The sequence below is a fragment of the Chiloscyllium punctatum genome, chromosome 20, assembly GCF_047496795.1.
Source record: "Chiloscyllium punctatum isolate Juve2018m chromosome 20, sChiPun1.3, whole genome shotgun sequence".
NCBI lineage: Eukaryota > Metazoa > Chordata > Chondrichthyes > Orectolobiformes > Hemiscylliidae > Chiloscyllium > Chiloscyllium punctatum.
In genome coordinates, this window is record NC_092758.1 from 10,171,674 (window position 1) to 10,194,724 (window position 23,051).

Sequence of the window (23,051 nt, forward strand, 5' to 3'; positions counted from 1 at the left end):
AGGAGGCGCCCAGTCTCCCCAATGTAGAGGAGACCGCATTGGGAGCAACGGATACAATAAATGACATTAGTGGATGTGCAAGTAAAACTTTGATGGATGTGGAAGGCTCCTTTAGGGCCTTGGATAGAGATGAGTTCGGACCCGAGCAGGACAAACAGTACAGACAAAACCTGTGCCCACACCTCCTCCCTCACCTCTATCCAAGGCCCCAAAGGAGCCTTCCACATCCATCAAAGTTTTACTTGCACATCCACCAATGTCATTTATTGTATCCGTTGCTCCCGATGCGGTCTCCTCTACATTGGGGAGACTGGGCGCCTCCCAGCAGAGTGCTTTAGGGAACATCTCCGGGACACCCGCACCAATTAACCAAACCGCGCCATAGCCCAACATTTCAACTCCCCCTCCCACTCTGACGAGGACATGGAGGTCCTGGGCCTCCTTCACCGCCGCTCCCTCACCACCAGACGCCTGGAGGAAGAACGCCTCATCTTCCGCCTCGGAACACTTCAACCCCATGGCATCAATGTGGACTTCAACATTTCCTCATTTCCCCTTCCCCCACCTCACCCTAGTTCTAAACTTCCAGCTCAGCACTGTCCCCATGACTTGTCCTACCTGCCTATCTCCTTTTCCACCTATCCACTCCACCCTCTCCTCCCTGACCTATCACCTTCATCCCCTCCCCCACTCACCCATTGTACTCTATGCTACTCTCTCCCCACCCCCACCCTCCTCTAGCTTATCTCTCCATGCTTCAGGCTCACTGCCTTTATTCCTGATGAAGGGCTTTTGCCCGAAACATTGATTTCAAAGGTCCTTGTTTGCTGCCTGAACTGCTGTGCTCTTCCAGCACCACTAATCCAGAATCTGGTTTCCAGCATCTGCAGTTATTGTTTTTACCTCATAATCTTCAGGGCACCTGCTGAACAATGATCAAGCAAGGCGAATTCCACTTTTAGTCCAGAGATTTGGCGGATCAGGTTCGAAGATGCCTCCAGCATTGTGGTTAAAAATACACAAGCAACATGCTGGCTTTACATGGCAGCCTGGTTTAACTTTCCCTTCTCTTCCTCCTTGCAGGTATAAAGATGGGATGATTGTCATCATTGATATAAATCGGAAAGGAGAGGTGATACACCGATTGCGGGGTCATGATGGAGAGATTCATTTCCTGTCCTGGTGCCCGCAGCTCTGCGAGCCGCAGTTCCTCAGTGATGCCACCTCAGGTAGGACCTAGGTCCCATCGCCCCAATTACAACAGTTCAATGAGTGACACGGTGGATCTGTGATTAGCACTGCTGCCTCACAGCACCAGGGACCCAGGTTCAATTCCACCCTCTGTGTCTGTGTGGGTTTCGTTCGGGCACTCCGGTTTCCTCCCGCAGTCCAAAGATGTGTAGTTAGGGAGGACTGCCCATGCTAAATTGGCCATCGTATCCAGGGGACTACAGGCTAAGTGGGTTAGCCATACGAAATGCAGAGTTACAGGGGTAGGGTTAGGGTGGGAGTGGTGAGATGACGGTGGAATGCTCTTCAGAGAATCAGTGCAGATTCAATGGGCCGAATGGCCTCTTTCAGCAGTGTTCGGATTCTAATCTATGATTCAACAGGTGCTCGACCTGCTTGTGCCTTTTGTTAAATAAAATGAACATCTTTACTCAGTGCTGAACCACTACAGTCCATCATTAGTATGGTGCAGACACAGGGTGTTTGTGGACTGACTGGTCAGAGCCCCAATTCCATTTTGTAGGAACTTTATCCCACACTGTGTGTCACTTCATCAAAGTCCCCTACTATTTTCCCCCTCCGTTATGTGGTTTGCTTTTAAATTTATCAAAATGATTCACTCAGCGCTAGCAAGGACCACATTCGAAGCAGTTTCAGCATTAATGAAGAAGTTTCTCCTGCGTCCCCTGTTGGATTTATCAGCGACTCTCTTTCATATTCATGGTCACCTCGCTTTAGTCTCCCCCACAAATGGCAGCACTGACTCTACATGGTTCAAATTTCTCAAATCTTTTAATGTTTTTATAGAATTCAATCACATCAGCCTTTGGCCTTCTCTTTTCTGGAGCAAAGAAACACTGCCTGTTTGTTCTTGCTTGTTAGTAATAACTTCTGCTGCATTCTGGTATTATTGCTGTAAATCTTATTTCAAACTTATTTCAGTGACTACTTTTTTTTGGTCTGTGGAGACTAGAACTGGGCACTGTACAAAACTTGTTGAACCTGGGAGTGTTTGATGGGAGATAGGGTCGAGGAAGCTTTGATTTCAGTTTGAATGAGTGGGGAAAGCTTTACTCTGTCCATAACCCCATACTATATATCTGCCCTGGGAGTTTGATGACTGTGTAGAGGAACATCTACTTTGTTTTAAAAGTGTAGAGTAGCTTTACTCTATATCTAGTTCTGTGTGTGTTAGATTGGGAATGCTGTAAACCTACATCCAGAACCTCAACCTGAGCTACAAATCTTCTCAAAACTCACTAACTGTAAATTGAACATAAAGCTCCCTCTAAATGAATATAGGCTGCTTTACTTTTGTTTTAAGAGTAGGGGGCAGCTTTACTCTGTATCTCATCCTGTGCTGTACCTGTTCTTGGGAGTGTTTAATGGACATACTGAAGAGCAAGCTTAACTCTGTTTAAAAGAGTAGAGGGAGCTTTACTCCATACCTAACCCTGTGCTGTCACTGTCCTGGGAATGCCTGGGAACAGTGTAGGAGGAATTTTACTCTGTCCCTAACCCTGTGCTGTATCCATCCTGGGAGCATTTAATGGAGACAGTGTAGGGGGGGGGGGGGTTTTACTCTGTACCTAACCCTGTGCTGTGCCTGTCCTGGGAGTATTTAATGGGGACAGTGTAGGTGGGGGTTTACTCAGTACCTAACCCTCTGCTGTCCCTATCCTGGGAGAGCCAGGTTTGAGATCAGACCTCATCTCTTTTCTCATCAGTGCTGTACTTCATTTTGACTTGCCAAGGATAAATCTGAATCTATAATGTTTTGTTCCATCCCTAGATACACTGGGACTGAATGGTGAGCTCATGACAGAGGACACTGCGAAGGATTGTTTCTTGGCATCGGGAAGCAGGGACCAGACAATTCGGATCTGGAACGCCACAAAGGGCAAAGGTCGTTTTCACTTTCCAGCAGAAATGGTTTTCATCTTATTTCTTGTAAATTTCTTTCCCTAGAGGTGTGAAGTTGAGTGAAAGATTTATTTTACCAACTCCTTTTGGGGATTATTGGTGACTAACTAAATTTATTAATACATAATGGGATCGAAAGTGAAATACCCAGAATTTGGGGTGGAATGGTGGTTCAGTGGTTAGCACTGCTGCCTCACAGCACCAGAGACCTGAGTGCAACTCCTGCCTTGGGCAACTGTCTGTATGGAGTTTGCAAATTCTCTCCGTGTCTGTGTGGGTTTCCTCTGTGTGCTCCGGTTTCCTCCCACAGTCCAGAGATGTGCAGGCCAGGTGAATTGGCCATGCTAAATTGCCCATAGTGTTACGTGCATTAGTCAGGGGTAAATATATAGGGTAGGGGAATGGGTCTGGTTGGGTTACTCTTTGGACAGTTGGTGTGAACTTGTTGGGCCGAAGGGCCTGTTTTCATACTGTCAGGAATCAAATCTAATTGCTGACAATACATGGTAGGTGATAGTGTCAGCACCACAGATGGAAGCATCAAGTTACAATTAATGTTAATAGATTGATTGACTACTCTCTCAAATGGCCCTAGCAAGCCGCTCAAGGATCAGTTAGGGATGTTCAATAAATGCTGGCCCAGCTAGTGATGCCCATGTTCTCTTCCAGTTGATGGAAAGATGGAAGTTGTTGTGTTATCCCTGTGTCTGAATTGAACTGGGCCCTTTTAAAGGACACTGCATTTACATTCATAGATGAAAATGTAGAAGGAGTTGATAGTGTTATAATTGAGAAGTTGGGATGTTTTGGAGTTGCTCAGTGGCTGCTGTTACTTTTGAGAAATGGTGTCTTAGTTTCAAAAAAGTAAGAAAATCAGACGAGCATGAAGTTCATCTTCAGTTAACCAAAGCCTTTATGGCTCCAGGCTAGTTTAACCACGAGCGGTTCTGGGTTTCACGCCTTACAGATGATGTGTTGGCGACAGGGTAATGTAGTGTTGATTCATTGGAATGATACCTGCACTTCATGGGGATGGAATTAACCCTGCAAGTAATTATTCATGATAAAAGTAATAGTTGAATGGGAAAGTTATAGGTTGATTCGGAATGGTGAGCATGGTTTTGCTAAGGGAACTTTGAGCCTGATTGTTCCACTAGCCAGAGAGTCATTTTTCCAACATAGATGGAAGTTGTGCCTGGAAACCCCATGGAATCCCCAATTTTGGAAAAGTGAGGTCTGAATCAGTCCAAACACTACAAGACTTGGATAATGTCCAGGCTTGGGCTGGCAAGTCTCGGGTAACATTTGTACCATCAAAATGCCAGACAATGGCCAGCTCCAATAAGAGAAAATCTCACCATCATAGTTGATATTCAGTGGCATTACCGTGACTAAATCCCCTGCTTTCAACTCCCAGGGAGTTACCATTGACCAGAAGCTGGACTAACCATATGAATACGGTGGCTTTCAGAGCAGGTTAGAGATTAAGAATCCTACTTACCTCCTGACTCTCAAAGCCTGTCCATCATCTACACGGCACAAGTCAGGATTGTGATGGAATACTCCCTACTTCCTGGACAGGTGCAACATTACTCAAAGTTGATATTATCTGGGATAATGCAGGCTGCTTGATTGGCACCATATCCATTGCTTCCCCCAACAATGCTCGGTAGCAGCAGTATGTGCCATCTACAAGATGCATCGTAGAAATTCACTAAGGGTTCCTGGACATCACCTTCCAAACCCTTGACCAGTTCCATCTGGAGCATCACCTACAAGTTCCCTTCCAAGCTACTCATTGTCCTGACTTGGAAATATATCGCCGTTCCTTCACTGCCTCTGGGTCAAAATCCTGGAATTCCCCCCCAAAGGGCATTGTGGGTCTACCTAAGCACAGGAACTGCAGTGGTTCTAGAAGGCAGCTCACCCCCACCTTCTCAAGGGGCAACTAGGGACGGGCAATAGATACTGACCTAGTGATGCACCTGTCATGAGTGAATAACAAAAATCAAAAGATATTTCAATGGATTGAAGATGCATTGGGATAGTTTGAGGTCATAAATAAAGAAGGGTTTGCATTTCAAGTGGAATTAAATTGTATTAGTATTAAGACTGGATTCTCACCAAATACTGCAGTAGTTAGGAAGTTTCACACTGGTCCAATGACCTTGAGCCACGTGTATAACGGGGCAAAAGTGAGGACTGCAGATGCTGGAAACCAGAGTTTAGGTCAGAGTGGTGCTGGAAAAGCACAGCAGGTCAGGCAGCGTCTGAGGAGCAGGAAAATCGACGTTTCGAGCAAAAGCCCTTCAGGGATAGAAGCAGGGAGCCTCCACCCTGAACGCTCCCTGCTTCTAGTCCTGATGAAGGGCTTTTGCCCGAAACATCAATTCTCCTGCTCCTCGGATGCTGCCTGACCTGCTGTGCTTTTCCAGCACCACTCTGACCTAAACCCGATATTTATATAACGCCTTGCATGTACAGTAAAAACCATTCCAGGCTGCCTCACGAGAAATGACTGATCACAAATGACTAACCCAATCTCGTCCCACCTGCCAGCACCCGGCCCGTATCCCTCCAAACCCTTCCTATTCATATACCCATCCAGATGCCTTTTAAATGTTGCAATTGTACCAGCCTCCTCCACATCCTCTGGCAGCTCATTTCATACACGTACCACCCTCTGCGTGAAAAATTTGTCAATAGACTGGCATGCTGGGTGGCACAGTGGCTAGCACTGCTGCCTCACAGCGCCAGAGACCTGGGTTCAATTCCCGCCTCAGGCAGCTGACTGTGTGGAGTTTGCACATTCTCCCTGTGTCTGCGTGGGTTTCCTCCAGGTGCTCCGGTTTTCTCTCTCAGTCCAAACAAAAATGTGCAGGTCAGGTGAATTGGCCATGGTAAATTGCCCGTAGTGTTAGGTGAAGGGATAAATGTAGGGGAATGGGTCTGGGTGGGTTGCGCTTCGTCGGGTTGCTGTGGACTTGATGGGCTGAAGGGCCTGTTTCCAGTAATCTAATCTACAATCTTGAATTTTCGCTTTTTCTTGTAGGTGTGATTACTCTGAAGTTGCCATCGCTTAAACGAAGAGGCGGAGGAACAGATGCGGGAATAAAGGAACGTATTTGGCTGACAGTACATTGGTCTCGAAGCTGTCCCACCCATTTACTCTCCAGCTGTTTTGGGTAAGGAGTTCAGATCAGCTGACTGTATATCAGGTTGTTAAAAGGTTTGGGCATAGCACCAGACACTAACAATGTCGGGGTGAGAAGGGATTGCACTGTGAAGGCACATTGGGTGGGTATTCCTGCTGTTCAGAAGATTGAAGGGTGTTCCCATTTCCCCCCTCAGCCCGTGAGGCAGAAAGGAATATATTGACAGGGGACATGAGGAAATGGGGGGCGAAGCTTGTGTGGAGCAGTATTGCTCGCATTTTCCCTGATGGACCAAATGGCCTGGTTCTTTGACGTAATCTGCTGCTGATTGTAAGGTCCACGTGTTTTTGGTTTTAAATTATAAGCGAGAATGGAATTTGGACACTGCTGTGTACCTAAAGTGTCAGGAGAGTTTCACAAATTCCAAAAAAAAATCAGTTTGGAGGTCATGTTGCGGCTGTACAGGACATTGGTTAGGCCACTGTTGGAATAATGCATGCAATTCTGGTCTCCCTCCAACCGGAAGGATATTGTGAAACTTGAAAGGGTTCAGAAAACATTTACAAGGATGTTGCCCGGGTTGGAGGATCTGAGCTACAGGGAGAGGCTGAACAGGCTGGGGCTGTTTTCCCTGGAGCGTCGGAGGCTGAGGGGTGACCTTATAGAGGTTTACAAAATTGAGGGGCATGGATAGGATAAATAGGCAAAGTCTTTTCCCTGGGGTGGGGGAGTCCAGAACTAGAGGGCATAGGTTTAGGGTGAGAGGGGAAAGATATAAAGGAGACCTATGGGGCAACTTTTTCACACAGAGGGTGATACATGTATGGAATGAGCTGCCAGAGGATGTGGTGGAGGCTGGTACAACTACAACATTTAAGAGGCATTTGGATGGGTATATGAATAAGAAGGGTTTGGAGGGATATGGGCCGGGTGCTGGCAGGTGGGATTAGATTGGGTTGGGATATCTGTCGGCATGGACGGGTTGGACCGAAGAGTCTGTTTCCGTGCTGTACATATCTATGACTCTAAGTGACGTATGTTTTTAGTTGTACAAAACTAAGCAGCTTCAGAGCATTTGGATTGTTAGGTTGTTTAAGACACAGCAGCATCAGAAGTGTTTGAGTTAATGAATATCTGCCTGACGATAACCATTTGATTGGCCCAGCTACAGTTTATTAGACATGTGAGGGCAGTGCAGTCAGAATCTCCAGAGCCAGCAAACAATGAACCCCTCTTCCTCAAATAGAGAGAAAAGACGAGGGAAAAAAGAACCTAGAAACTCTGAAAAGTGAGAGTGCTAATCTCAGAAAAGACCAAGGGCCAACCAATGAGCTACTGAATCAACGATCCACCATTGTTCTGCAGATAGTATTGTGCTATTATTTCTAAAATTGCAAGACACGAACTGAGTGAAACACATGGTGATCTGGACTTTTGATCTACAGGAATTATTTTTCTGTCTAATTTTCTACCCATAACACTTGTGTCAAACTACTTGATTTTTATCTGTCTGATTTGTGAATGTACGTGTGTGCACTTGGAGTTTTAAAGCAGTGTAGTTTAAGTCACATAGCGTAGGATGTTTCCTGTAAACATAAGTTTGTTTACAGGAAATAGTTATTTCCTGTTAATGATGAAACCTGGTGTGGATTACTCGTTGTCCTGAAAGCAGTTTGTCAGGCCAATTGATTACCTTGGTGGTCGACGTGAGGTGCACTGGTGGATCAGTTGAGGCTGCACTATCCGATGTGGTGTAACATGACAGTCTTTATTCGCAGGGGGGAGCTGCTGCTCTGGGATTTGACCAAGACGGGGAAGCAGAAATGGACACTGCTGGGGTCGTCATCAGAAGGACAGAATCACAGCAGGATTGTCTTCAACTTGAGTTCGGTCTCCCTGCAGGATAACTGTGAGCTGTTGCTGTCGACCTCGATGGACCGAGATGTGAGGGCTTCAAATTGTTTTCAAAACCTGCTCCACTCCCCTCTCTGAGGAAGCAGTCATGTTCTGTTGTGTTTTACTGTGAACAAGCATCTCAGTCACTTCAGGCATCTGTTATTTTAACGAGTGATCTGGCCCGTGCCACTTGCCTTGACCATCATTAGCACTGCTCACCCAATACAAGGGGTACCAATGGTTTACAATCGCTATAGGAGTCAATATATGTATTGAGGACATTGTTACATATGTGTATGTGTGTGGGCATATGATATCATAGCTATGACCATGACTTGGCTGAAAGTTGGGCAGGATTGGGAGCTCTGTTTTTCTAGTTATTCAGATGAGATGGTGAAAGAGATAGAAAAGGAGAGGATTTTGCAATATCAGCCATGAAATCCATTCCAGGTGTGCAGAAGGACAATATCTTGGAAGAATCATCAAATATGGTAATTAGGGTGAAAGTACAAAAATATAAAAGGAGCAACCACAGTACTGAGTATGTGCTAAGCCACCAAACAAGTGGGGATAGAGAAAGGATCCAGTGCAGAATTTAATAAGAAAGTAATCATAGGGCATTGTAACCACCCAGTTATTAACCAACTGGTTAGTTTCAGTTTGCAAGGTAGAGAGGGAGTAACATTTTTCAATTGCATTGTGCAGAACCTTGTAGCCAATGCATAGATCAAGGGAAGGGACACTTCTGAATCTAATATTGGAAATTAGCTGAGGAAGGTGGTTCAATAGGGAGCATTTTGGAGATGGTGACCATAAATCAGATCTATGGAAAAAGATCAGGATGGACTGGGAATGAAAGATCTAAGCTGGGAAAAATCTAATTTTACCAGGATACGATTTGATCCCAGTGGATTAGGCGCATCTACTTGGAGTAAACAAACAGTGTGGGAGCAATGGGAGGCAGTCCAGGGGGAAGTGGTAAGAGTACAGGGCAATTGTGTTTCCGTGATGACAAAGGTGGGACCAAAAGCGGAGAACCTGAATATCAACAGGCAGAAAGGTTAAGATTAAGAAGAAAGAGAAGCTTATGGCGGACACAGAGGTCTCAATGCATTTCATAATAGAATCATAGACTGAATGGCATGCTGTAAGGATTCTATCAAGTCCATACAGCAGCCTCTGAAGAGCATTCTACCTAGATCCAGACTCCCCTCACCCTATCCCTGTAACCTTGCATTTCCTGTGGCTAATCCACCTAGACTGCACATCCCTGGGCACTATGGGTAATTTAGCATGGCCCATCTACCCAACCTGCACATCCCTGGGCAGTATGGGCAATTTAGCATGGCCAATCTACCCAACTTGCACATCTTTGGACTGGTGCAGACTCCCTAAAGGAATTGTAGAGGGGAATCTTGAAAAGAAAATTAGGAATGCTGTGAAGGTGGATTTGAAAGCATTGGTGGGTAGAACAAAGGAAACACCAAAGAGTTTTTTTTAAAACCTTATGAAGAGCAACAGCATGACTAAAGAAGTAGTAGTGACCATTGAAGTAATGTGTGTTTGGACGCAGAAGACGTGTGCCCAATCCTCAGTGAAGACTTTGGGAATGGAAATGGATGACGCGGGTTTAGACACCAGGGTAGAGGACTGTGAAGTATTGGGAGAAATTAACATTGATAGAGGAGGAGGTACTAGAGGTTTAACAGATTTCGAAGTGAGTATTGACTGGATGAGATGTGGCCCAGCACATTCAGGGAGGAGATATCAGCGATCCTGGCAGTAATTTTCAACTCCCCTTTGCCAACAGGCAAGGTGCCACAGCACTAGAGCACTACTAACGTTACCCGATTATTTAATAAAGAAAAGGATAGACCAGGAAATCACCGGCCATTCGGTCTCACCTTGGAGGTTATTAGAAAGTATTCTGGGGAACACAGTATACCGGTACTTGGAGAGATGGAGATTAATCAGGGATAGTCGTCATGAATTTGTTGAGGGAAAGTCAGATTTGATTTGATTTTAATAAAGAGGTAACTAGAAGTGTTGATGAGGGTAATACATTTAATGTGACCTACATAAACATTAGCAATGACTTTGACAAGGTCCCTCATGGCAGATTGTGGGATCCAAGGTAGTGACACTTTGGATCCAAGAGTGGCTGAGAGGCAGGAAGCAGAGGGTAATGACAGAGAGATGCTTCTATGATGAGAGATCTCTTTCCAGTGTGGTTCTGCAGGGCTTAGTGCTGGGGCCCTTTTGAGATGTACATTGCTTTTAAGACTTTAATGTAGGGATATGATTAAAGCGTTTGCAGGTAACATGAAAATTGTTAGTGAGCAGGACAGCTGCTGTTCCAATTGGAGACAGAAAGCTGCAACAAATTAGCTTTTCTACCTCTCTATTCCCACAATACAGTGAAACCTTCAAAGACCCTCAATATTGACCCCAATTAGTTCCTTACCAGACTTTTGAATAATCAATCCCTTAATTTGTGAGTAATCAATTCCAGACTTTGTAGCTTAAACAAAAGACTTAGTAATTTATTAACAATACAGCAATGACAGCAGAGGAAAAGCTAAACAACAAGGTAATCTATTTAATCTATGCTTTTAAACCAAAAAAAACTTTTTGTGTCAGCCCCATTCAGACAAAAGACAATGAGACTAATAAACTCATTTTAGGAGACAAACAAAAGTAAATAACAAAACTGATCCGATTTTGTTAAGTGGGTTTAATGGTGCGTTGTTCCATGGACATTGACAATGGTTTCTCTGAAGATGTTGATCAGGGTCATCTTTACAATTCACTCAGATGAAGGCAGCAATTGTATAACTTAGTTTTCAATTTTCCTTTGCTGCCTATGGCAGGGTAGACGAGGAGCTTTTGAATCTTGTTGCTGTAGCATTAATGGTCAGCTCTTACAGGAAATACACAATTTAAAATCCAACTCACACTCTGACCGCTCCCTGACAGACTGACCATCTCCTCCAGAGGTCCTAGTTACCAGTCAACAGCTGCTTGAGCACAAGGTCTCTGCCAGACTTGCTGGAACCAATTCTTTGTTCATTACCAACTTCTGCTATCTGTATAAACATGATGCTTTTCCCCTTGGTGGTGAAGCATCTGCAGAACCTTTTGACCAGGAATCAATGAGCAGTTCACTTTGAGGCTTGGCCTTGTGACTAGATAAAATCTTGTTTGGTCTACTTTCCTTTCCACACCAACTGTTGCCCACAGTCCTCACCTTTCCCAGTTCACAGCCGAAAACTAAAATTGCTAAAAGCATAAAATAGAAATTATGAAAAATCAGCACGGTTTCTAACACTAATTCAGCTGTGCAGTGCAGTAGTAATTGGAATTCACCCTGAAAAAGTGTGAGATCATGTACTTGGGAAGGTATAACATTATGAAAGCACTGAAGATCCAAGGGGACTTGATTGCATAGCCACAGATCCTGAATATAGCAGGGCTGTTTGATATGTGGTTAAAAAGGCATTTTTCAAAAAATTAGCTGAGGCATAGAATAAAAGATAAGGAGATTACGCTGAAACTGTATAAGACGTGGAGCTGCACAGTGGCTCAGTGGTTATCCCTGCTCCCTCACAGCGCCAGGGACCCAGGTTCGATTCCACCCTTGGCCGTATGCCTGTGTGGAGTTTGCACGTTCTCCCTGTGTTTGTGTGGGTTTCCTCCGAGTGCTCTGGTTTCCTCCCCCAATCCAAAGATGTGCAGGTTAGGGGGATTGGCCAGGCTAATTTGCCCAGAGTGTTCAAGGATGTGTGGGGTAGGTGCAGTACCCATGGGAAATGCAGGGATACGGTTTGGGTTGGGATTGGGTCTGGGTGGGATCCACTTAGGAGGGTTTCCGTATGGACTTGTTGGGAAGAATGGTTTGTTTCCACACTGTGAGGATTCTACAATTCTATGACACTGGTTAGGTCATAACAGGAGGAGTATTGTGTGTAGTTCTGGTCACCACTTTAGAGAGTGGATGTGATCGCACTAGAGAGCGTCCAGAGAAGATCCACCAGAATGCAGCCTGCGCTGGACGGTCTGAGCCCTGGGGGACCCTGAAGAAGGGTTACATCCGAAACGTTGACTTCTCCACCTCCTGATGCTGCATGGCTTGCTGTGTTCCTCCAGCCTCCTGCTTGTCTCCATTGCTTTCCATGCAGCAGAAGCTGGTGGAGGATTTTGAGGTAATGAGGAGCAAGAGTAGAGACATTATAGGTACATGTTACCATTATTACAGGGGGTGCAGATTTAAGATGAGAAGTAAAGGCTAAAAGGCAAATTAAGGAGAAATTGTTATTGCTCTGAGTCTGAAACAGTCTTCCTGAAAGGGAGTTGAAGAGTGTAGTGCTGGAAAAGCACAGCAGGCCAGGAAGCATCTGAGGAGCAGGGGAGTTGACTTTTCGAGTATCAGCCCTTCATCAGGAATGCCTGATAGGGAGGTTGAGTCAGGAACACCTGTGACATTTAAGCAGTATTTAGATATTCACTTGCGTTGCCACAGTCTCCAGCCAATAGCTGGGAAATGGGATGAAAGCATTCTAATCTTTGACCACCATGGAGATGATGAGCCAAATGGCCTCATTTGGTGCTGTAAAAATGTCTGAGCCTGTGTAAAGATCACTTCAGTTGATCACACTTTCACAGCTGAAACAGTCAGTGGGTTACTGTTGAACAGAGATGTTATTGGTTCCAGTTTGTAGTGTGTCGGACTCTCTCTCTCTCTGTCTCCACTGGAGTTTACATTGATTATTGTTTTCCTTTCTGTCCCAGGTGAAGTGTTGGGACCTTAATACACTGGACTGTTGCTGGACGCAGCCAACACTTGGAGGCTTTGTCTACAGTCTGGCATTCTCCCCTGTGAATATTGGCTCCCTTGCTATAGGTGTGGGTGACAGTATGATCAGGGTGTGGGACACCCTGTCCCTCCAGCGTGCTTATGACATCAAGACTCTATGGCAAGGAATCAAGTCCAAGGTCACTGCTGTAAGTACCAGGCAATTCGCCGATTTCTGCCTTTTGCCCCCCCCACCCCTTTTTTTTATTTTGCTATGGCAAGGTGGCATAGTGGTTAGCACTGTTGCCTCACAGCACCAGAGACGCGGGTTCAATTTCTGCCTCAGGCGATTGACTGTGTGGAGTTTGCACATTCTCCCCGTGTCTGTGTGGGTTTCTTCCGGGTGCTCCGGTTTCCTCCCGCAGTCCAAAAATGTGCAGATCAGTTGAATTGGCCACGCTAAATTGCCCGTAGTGTTAGATGAAGGGGTGGGCTGCGCTTCAGCGGGTCAGTGTGGACTTGTTGGGCCAAAGGGCCTGTTTCCACACTGCAAGTAATCTAATCTAATTCATTCTTGCTCTCTCGCGTTTTGCTGCTTTAATTTTGCTGTTCCTTTCAGAGATGGTCTCTGTTGACCTGGGTGACACCATGCTCCCACGTTGATCTGTCTGTGTTCTCAACTCTTCTTGCTGCAAAGCTTTCCCTATCCTGGGAATGTTTGATGGGGACAATGTAGAGAAAGCTTTATCTGACTGACTCCGTACTGTTTGGGGACAGCATAGAGGGAGCTTTATCTGACCCTAGGCTGTCCCTATCCTGGGAATGTTTGGGGACAGTGTAGAGGGTGCTTTAGTCTGTCCCTCGCCTTGTGCTGTCCCTGTCCTAGGAGTGTTCGCTTTCAGATTAGACTCCATCTCTGAGGGTCAATTTGTTTTACACAGAGGGTGGTTCGCGTGTGGAATGAACTTCCTGAGGATATGCTGGATGTGGGTACAGTTACAATGTTTAAAAGCCATTTGGATAAGTTGCTGAATATGAAAGATTTGGAGGGATATGGGCCAGGAGCAGGCAGGTGGGACTGGTGTAGTTTGGGAACGTGGTCAGCATGGACTAGCTGGGCCGAAGAGTCTGTTTCCATGCTCCATGACACTATGCTTTTGTTTTAAATTCCTGATTTCTGGAAAGTCCTCAGTGAACTCCCTCAGTCAGATGGTTTTCAGTCTGTCATATCTTGTCTGTTTGATATTCTCTCTTTTTTTGTTTTGGAAACTTGGAGAGATCCCTTCCCAGAGCTCTCACCCTTGTGAGGCACTGTACATGGCTGCATGGGGAAAGGCCCTATGAAAGGAGAGAAAAGCTCATTGCTTAATCCTGACCCTGAATGTGAGAAATGAAAATCTCACTCAGCAGAAACCAATAACATCACATCACCGTTCACCCGAGTCTGTATGAGTCATTAGAAAATGGACACCAAATACTGGCTTTTACTAGTGACATTCATATCCTGTGCTGGAATCAAAATGAATGAATGATTGTGTCAAGTCAATCTGAATAGAGGCATTCAAACTGCAGAAGTGTACGTTCACAGACCTTTCAGTCCAACCAATCCGTGCCGACCATAATCCCAAACTAAACTAGTCCCATCTGCCTGCTCCTGGCCCATATCCCTCCAAACCTTTCCTATCCATGACCTTATCCAAACGTCTCTTAAATGGTGTAACTGTTCCCACATCCACCATGAAAGCCAGGCCAGTTAATAAACGGTAAATGTTCAAATGTGGAATGTAGAAGCACCGATGAGTGTGGAGTGCACATGTCACTAAAGGGGCGGGGGGAATGGAGGACAGATCGACCAGGTGGATAAACCCTCAGCAGCTCTGGCAGCATCTGTGGCGAGACAACAGTTAATGGTTCAAGTCCAATAGGACTCTCCTTCAAAGTTACATCTCGTTCTGAAGAAGTCATATTGGATTTACCAGTTAGCTTTGTTTCTGACTCCACGGCTGCTGCTGCTCCTGGTGAGTTTCTCCAGCCATTCCTGCCTTTATTTCAGATCTTCAGCACTCACAATACCTTGTGGTTTTATATGCAGATTATAAGATCAGGTGGGTTCTGCTAGAATTGAATAACACACCAGGTAAACCAAAGCCAGAGGGCTGCATGCAGAAATGATACATAGGCACGTACGCATTAGGAGCAAGAGTAGACCACTCGGCCCCTCAGTCTTTCTTCTGCATTCAATAAGATTGTGGTTAAGGGTCACTTTGTCACAGGAAGGATGTGATCGCACTAGGGAAAGTGCATTTGATGTCTGGGTGGAGAGAGTGTCTCTTGCTGCCGTGTGCCAGTGTGCTGCTTGTTTTCAGCTTGCATAGCTGTCCAGCAGCAGAGGGAGAGAGACTAGCCTGTCCCTGTGAGTACACAACCACTCTATTGCCGGACCCCAGGCAGGATCACCTCTTGCTGCCACACGGACACAGATCCTCATGACTCCAGACTGAAGGTTCAGAGGGCATGTGGTTATCAGATTTTCAGGGTGCAGGCTCCCAGAATGAACCCTGACATTCGTGACATAAACCCCCCCCCCCCCCCCCCAGTCACAGGGCACAGTGGCACAGTGTTGTGGAAACCTCGGGGGATTCGAAGGCTCAGGCAGTAGATCCTGACCTAGTCAATTTTGGAGCGGAGGCCAAAAGGGGGACTGTTGTGTAACCGCATCACCTTTCTGACAGCTCTGGCTACAAGCTGGTGCTAGATCCTGCGATGGATCCAACTGAAGAGCTAGATTGGGTGCGGTCCCTAATGTTTGGGCAGTTCTTGCGATCTCCACAAACCTTGCTCAGCCTTGCCTGGAGAAGGACACTCTACCTCTGCTGCTGAGCGTTAACACACTGGGAGACTGCAGTTATGAGGAGTAATTCCGATACAGTTAGCAAAAGGGAGTGGGTGCCATGGGGGGGACTGATGAATCCCATTTGATCATCCGCTGCTCACCTCCTTCCAATGACAATCAAAATACTGACCCACCACAGTCCGTCTGCTTCACGGGGGGCTTGGAGAAAACGCGCAAAGTGAAGACCCTAACTCTGTGATTGGCAAACGGAAACATCCACACCAGGTACATGGAACTGACAGATAACTCGCAGCTGATTGATATCGTGGCAAAGGCATTGGGGTTGATGAGGAACTTGGGAGATAGATCATCAAGACCATGAGCGGATAACTTGGAAAAAAAATCATGGTAATTAAAATCACAATTGCCATTGTACTGAGTGGTTAACTGAGGCCATTTCCGAGAACACTTGAGCAGATACCACATTGCAGACACACATAGGCCAAACTCTGTAAGGAAAGCACATTCCTTTCCCTGAAGGGACGTGTGTAAAGCAGATGGGTTTTTATGGGCATCGTTGTTGATTGATGGGTTTTAATTGTTTGTTTCTGATTCTTGCAGTTGTGTTGGCACCCAACCAAAGAGAGCTCATTGGCATTCGGAACTGAGGATGGCAAAGTTGGCATTTATGAAATTTATTCAAACAAGTAAGTAAAGAATGAACGTACGTTTTTATAGCGCCTTTCACCATGTCTGGGTTGTCCCGAAGTGCCAAACAGGAATGTCAACTGTGGGATCTTCACACACATGCCTCCTGAATCAGGAGATTAAAAAAAAAATTCATTCACACAATGTGAGCATCACTGGTTGAGCCAGCATTTATTACCCATCCCTAGCTGGCCAGAGAAAGTGAGGACAGCAGATGCTGGAGATCAGAGTCCAAAAGTGTGGTGCTGGAAAAGCACAGCCGGTCAGGCAGCTTCCGAACAGCAGGAGAATTGATGTTTCGGGCAAAGCTCTTCATCAGGAATCGGTTTTCTGATGAAGAGATTATGCTTGAAACGACGACTCTCCTGCTGTTCGGATGCTGCCGGACCAGCTGTGCTTTTTCAGCACCACACTTTTGACTCCTCATTTTGTACAGTGCAGGGACATAATCCCTGGGGTGTCCTGTTCAAATTTATCCTTTACACAAGATCAGTTTTAAAAAAAACATTGGTTGTCATCAGGTTGCTGTTTACGAGAGCTTGCTCTGTACTAAATGGCTGCTGTGTTTCCTGCATCATAGTCCTGACAACCTGGAGCTCTGAAAGGCGTTGTATAAATGCATACCTTTGTTTCGTTGTATTAATTAAATTATTTTGTAGTATATCCACATCTTGTCATGTAAGACGCACAGGAGTTGATTTGTGCACAGCGAGATCACATAAGCAGCGATGCAGTAATGACCATTAAAGGTGTTAGTCAAAGGGCTGACACCGACCCTTGATCAGGGCTTCCCTGCTTCTCTTCAGAACTGTGGCCACTTTGCTTAACATTATCCAGGTCAGTGCAACGCTCCTTCAGTGTGGCTATTGAACAAAACTCGAACCCTGAGGCAAGTCTGTTACCCTCTAAAACCATCAGCTGAGGCTCTGAGTTCAGTTGACTGAATTAGATGGTATGGTGTGTGCCTGGTGGGGAAAGGATGCTGAGTAGATGCACAGTCATGATGTGGGACTGACTTGTATTCTCTCCCACAATAGACTTGCAGTTACAGCTGCTGCTCACAGAATCAGATAAATGTGAGGTGCTGCATTTTGGGAAAGCAAATCTTAGCAGGACTTATACATTTAATGGTAAGATCCTGGGGAGTGTTGCTGAACAAAGAGACCTTGGAGTGCAGGTTCATAGCTCCTTGAAAGTGGAGTTGCAGGTAGATAGGGTATTGAGGGCGGTGTTTGGTATGCTTTCCTTTATTGGTCAGAGTATTGAGTGCAGGGGTTGGGAGGTCATGTTGCGGCTGTACAGGGCATTGATTAGGCCACTTTTGGAATATTGTGTGCAATTCTGGTCTCCTTCCTATCAGAAAGATGTTGTGAAACTTGAAAGGGTTCAGAAAAGATTTACAAGGATGTTGCCATGGTTGGAGGATAGGGAGAGGCTGGACAGGCTGGCGCTGTTTTTCCTGGAGCGTTGGAGGCTGAGGGGTGACCTTATGGAGGTTTACAAAATTATGAGGGGCATGGATAGGATAAATAGGCAAAGTCTTTTCCCTGGCATGGGGGGAGTCCAGAACTAGAGGGCATAGGTTTAGGGTGAGGGGGAAAGATATAAAAGAGATCTAAGGGGCAACATTTTCACAAAGAAGGTGGTACGTGTATGGAATGAGCTGCTAGAGGCTGGAGGCTAGTACAATTGCAACATTTAAGAGGCATCTGGATGGGTATATGAATAGGAAGGGTTTGGAGGGATATGGGCCTGGTGCTGGCAGGTGGGACTAGATTGGGTTCGGATACCTGGTCAGCATGGACGGGTTGGACCGAAGGGTCTGTTTCCATGTTGTACATCTCTATGACTCTAATCCCTACTGTGTGAAAGTAAGCCATTCTGCCCATCGAGTCCACACTGGCCCTTTTCCAAAAGCATCCTGCCCACCTCTGTACCCTGTCCCTTTTAACCCTGCATTTCCCACAGCCAATCCATCCTAACCTGCACATCTTTGGACCATGGGTGGAAACCAGAGCACCCAGAGGAAACCCATAGAGACACAGGGAGAATGTGCAAACTTCACATGGGCAGTCACCTGAGGCTGGAATTGAACCCGGGTCCCTGACGCTGTGAGGCAGCAGTGCTAACCACTGAGCCTCCGTGCTGCTCTCTGCTTGTTTTTATTTCCCAGGGCAAGAGAGGGACAGCATGGCTTTCCAAAGGATTACAGAAGCTTTATTCAGTTGTTTCATCAGAAAGTGAGCAATAAGAGGGAAGTGCATTCACACAATGTGAGCTTCACTTGCTGCGCCAGCATTTATTGCCCATCCCTAATTGCCCAGAGGGCAGTTGAGAATCAACCACATTGCTGTGGGTCTGGAGTTATACATAGGCCAGACCAAGTAAGGATGGCAGATTTCCTTCCCTAAAGGACATTAATGACCCTGAGACCCACTCTGCCATTCAACAAGATCATGGCTGGACTTCAGACACAACTTCCACTTTCCTGTTTGATCCCCTTTGGAGGCCTCCCTCCTATCAACCGTGGATTTGAATGCACTCTCTAACTGAGCATTTACAGCGTTCTGGGCTAGAGAATTCCCAACCTCTGAACGTGGAAGTTTCTCCTCCTTCAGGTCCCAAATGGCTGACTCGTTATCCAGACACTGAACCCTACCTCCCGATTGTCTGTGCAGGTATGGAGCTGACTGTCACCATCTACTCTTGTCTAAGAATGCCATGTATTTCAGTGAGATCACCACTCCTCCTAAACTTCAGAAAGTATCAGCCTGTTCTGAATGATTACTCCTGGAGGTCCACCTGGTTTATTTGGCAGCACAAGGTTTCAGAGTGCTGTTCCTACCTGATGAAGGATCGGCATTCTGAAAGCAATTGCTTCCAAATAAATCTGTTGGACCATAACCTGGTGTTGTGTGCTTTTTAATTTTGTCCACCCCAGTCTAACACTGGCTCCTCCACATCATAATCCTGGAAGGACAGACCTCTCTCCTTTTGGGTATCACAAGAGGTGGTCTTATTGAGGTATACAAGATGCTGAGGGGGAGTTTGGCGATGGATGCTGTGTGTAAAAAAAAAAAAAAAAAAAAGTCTCCCCCATTCCCCCATGTTACTTTTAAATCTTTCTCCTCTCACCTTAAAAATATGGCCCCTAGTTTTGAAATCCACCCACCCAAGCGAAAAGACTTGTGATTCATCTTATCCATGCCCCTCATGATAGAGTTTCTCTCGCACTCTCTGGGTTTGTTTCAGATTTCCAGCAGCCATTGTATTTTGTTTTTATTTAGATGTTGAACGTATGGTTTCCCTTTGTGGTAGGAACTAGAACTGAGGGACACAGTTAAGTGTGACACTTAACGTGATAAGTTTTATTTCTTTCTGAGGGTAGAGTCATTGCAACACTCTCCCACAGAGAGCATTGGAGGTAGGGGGATTAAAAAGTTTAAAGTCTGAGGTAGCTTCTTGATTAACAAGTGAATCAAACATTATTGGTGTTAGACAGACAGGAATGGGAGTTGATCCCACAATCCAGTCAGCGTTGACCTTATTGAATGTCACAGAAGGTTCAAGGGACCCACTCCTGTTCCAAATTCTGCCTGTTTTAAATTTTGAGAGAGCTTGACAGTTAACTGTCAGTCGTCATCTAACTAGTACATACTTCGTGCCAAATCTCTACCATTCTAAGTTCACCTGCTAGACAATAAACTTTATAATATTAAATAAAAATTCAAAGTCAGATGAATCGTTGCAACTAAGACAATTAATTATGTCTCTCCATCTTTGCTTAAGGAGACAGAAACTATAATGTGCTCCAGATGTAGTCTGAACTATGTACCGCAGCAAGATCTCCTTGTTCTTGTGTAGAAACCCTTCCTGGTTGCACTCTGTTCTGGGTATGAACATTCTGATGTTCAAAAAACAAGGAACAATCCAGGAATATGCCCTTTGGTTCATCTACACGTGACCTCTTTCTAAACTAAAAACCTTTTGTGCCTCTACGTGATCCATATACCCTTCTTCCCTGTCTATTCATATATTTGTAGGGTGCCTCTTAAACGTAGCAATTGTATCTGCCTCCACCACCTCGTTTGGCAGGCACTTAACACGCTCTATTTATAAAGAAAATTTGCCTGTCACATCACTTTTAAATTTACCTGGTTTACCTTTAAAACCATGTTTCATCCCATAATTGACATTTCTACTTTGGATTCCTTGCAGGCCCCCTCAGATTTCCAGCTCCTATCACAGGAAGACTGTTTACGCTCTGGCTTGGGGGCCACCACTGCCCCCCATGGCGACTGGTGAGTCTTGCGACATCCTGGGATGTAGCGCGCTGTGACTAAACCTCCTGCGATCGGTGATCATTGGCCAGCTATATCTCCTCAAACAGGCGGTGATGGGGATGGGCCAGGTGAGACACTGACCAGTTGCCCCTGGGTTTCCTCTCCCGAACAGGCGGTGATGGGGATGGGCCAGGTGAGACTGACCAGTTGCCCCTGGGTTTCCTCTCCTCAAACAGGCGGTGATGGCGATGGGCCAGGTGAGACACTGACCAGTTGCCCCTGGGTTTTCTCTCTCTAACAGGCGGTGATGGGGATGGGCCAGGCGTTAGCCTGTACAGCTGTGCTGGTGAGGGGATCATCTTGCAGCACAACCCCTGGAAACTGACGGCAGATGCCCAGGACATCAACCGGTTAATCCGGGAGACCAATGGAATCAAGGTGGGTCTTCACAGCTGTGTCTTCAATCCTGGGGAAGGTGCAAGTCTTTTCTGGTTTTTAGTCTTTGCATTTTCATTTGGCTTGGATCATTGGCACAGTGGTTAGCACTGCTGCCTCACAGCGTCAGAGACCCGGGTTCAATTCCCGACTCAGGTGACTGACTGTGTGGAGTTTGCACATTCTCCCCGTGTCTGCGTGGGTTTCCTCCCACAGTCCAAAGATGTGCAGGTCAGGTGAATTGGCCATGCTAAATTGCCCGTAGTGTTAGGTAAGGGGTAGATGTAGGGGTATGGGTGGGTTACGCTTCGGCGGGGTGGTGTGGACTTGTTGGGCCGAAGGGCCTGTTTCCACACTGTAAGTAATCTAATCTAATCTGTAAATTAACAGACTTGGACCATTCTTAGAAAGGCATTAAAGAAAACATGAAGTCATGCATTCCCATCACGTCTTGCATAAGCAAAGTCAATAAGGCACATTTTTAAAAACAAAATGGGGTGCCTGGTCATCTAGGATGTACACTGTGTATTGTGTGTGCAGCAAGCTCCCCTCAATAACATTATATTAATGACCAGGCTTTCGGTTCTAATTGAGGTTGATTGATATGGGGATCAATGTTGCTTATAAAAAGCAGATTTGTTAGTTCTTTTTCTTGTAGTCATCAGGACTATTCTCAAGAATACCAGTAAAAAGGAGAATAATTTGTGTACTTTGAGAAGAGAGTACTGATTGGCTGGCAAGTGAACACTGTAAGGTGGCAGTGTTGCAGTCGAAAGTGTACCAGTTAGAGTATGATTTATTGACAGTTAACTTCCAAACTTTTTAACAATTTAAGCTTGGTAAATTGTCATGGACATTATCCTGAGGAATTAACGAGCAATAAGAGTTCTACCCGCTCAGTCACACTGACATTACAGGATCAGTAATTCAACTGAGAAAGAAAGCAGATTCTTTTGACTATTGCTTGTAGTTTAGATCACCTTATTTAAGCAAGGATGTAAATGCACTGAAGGCATTTCTGAGGAGATTTACAGAGGAACCTCTATTATCCAAATTTCGGATTATCCAGACAAGGTCGCAATGGTTGGCTAAACTATATTATCTGGCATTCGATTATCCGAACATTCGATAATCTGAACAAAATACTCCCCGCTTGAGATGTTTGGATAATCGAGGTTCCTCTGTATTCAATTGATATCCGGAACTGGGTTATTTGAGGGTTTGGAAGGTGCTGTTAAAGTATTCTTTGCTTGTTTTCACTGGAGTTTAGAAAAGTGGGAAGTGATTCGGTTGAAGTCTATAAGATCATGAATTTTTTTGACAAGGTGTGTGTGTGGAAATGAAGTTTCCTTTTGTGGGTGAGCCCAGAACCGGGGAATCTGTTTTTAACCAAGGGGTCCCCTTTTTGGACAGAGATATGAATTGTTTTTTTCTGAGGGATTTGTGACTTTGGAGTTCCCTATCGCGGGAGAGGACAAAAGAGTCAGAGGATGTCAAAGGAGCTGGGGATGTGAATTCAAAACAGATTGGTCTCAAACTTACTCAATGGCAGAGTAGGCCTGAGGGACTAAATTGACCAAATGTTCCTAATTCCTCCTTTTGTAAATAGTGTTGTTGGACACAGCTGATCCGTGACCTGAATGAGAGGAGGCAGAAAATGGAATGATTGAGACATTGAGAGGGGAAGGAGCCTACTGTGAATTTTTAAATTCAAATTTATTTCTGTATTTATTGCCACCCACTTGTTGCAATTAAGGTGGTGTGGGTGAGCTGTCTTCTTGAATCGCTGCAGTCCA

General features: G+C 45.5%; 1 protein-coding gene across 1 annotated transcript in view; it reads left to right on the forward strand.

Annotated features, from left to right (window-relative positions):
• The window catches only part of gemin5 (gem (nuclear organelle) associated protein 5), an 80,310-nt gene that overhangs the window by 14,131 nt on the left and 43,128 nt on the right, over positions 1-23,051 (forward strand). The window contains exons 4-11 of the mRNA XM_072590291.1: positions 1,084-1,229; positions 3,023-3,136; positions 6,206-6,338; positions 8,087-8,252; positions 12,993-13,205; positions 16,451-16,536; positions 20,756-20,838; positions 21,122-21,258. Coding sequence (XP_072446392.1) covers positions 1,084-1,229; positions 3,023-3,136; positions 6,206-6,338; positions 8,087-8,252; positions 12,993-13,205; positions 16,451-16,536; positions 20,756-20,838; positions 21,122-21,258 — 1,078 coding nt within the window. The remainder of the gene's footprint in view (positions 1-1,083; positions 1,230-3,022; positions 3,137-6,205; positions 6,339-8,086; positions 8,253-12,992; positions 13,206-16,450; positions 16,537-20,755; positions 20,839-21,121; positions 21,259-23,051) is intronic.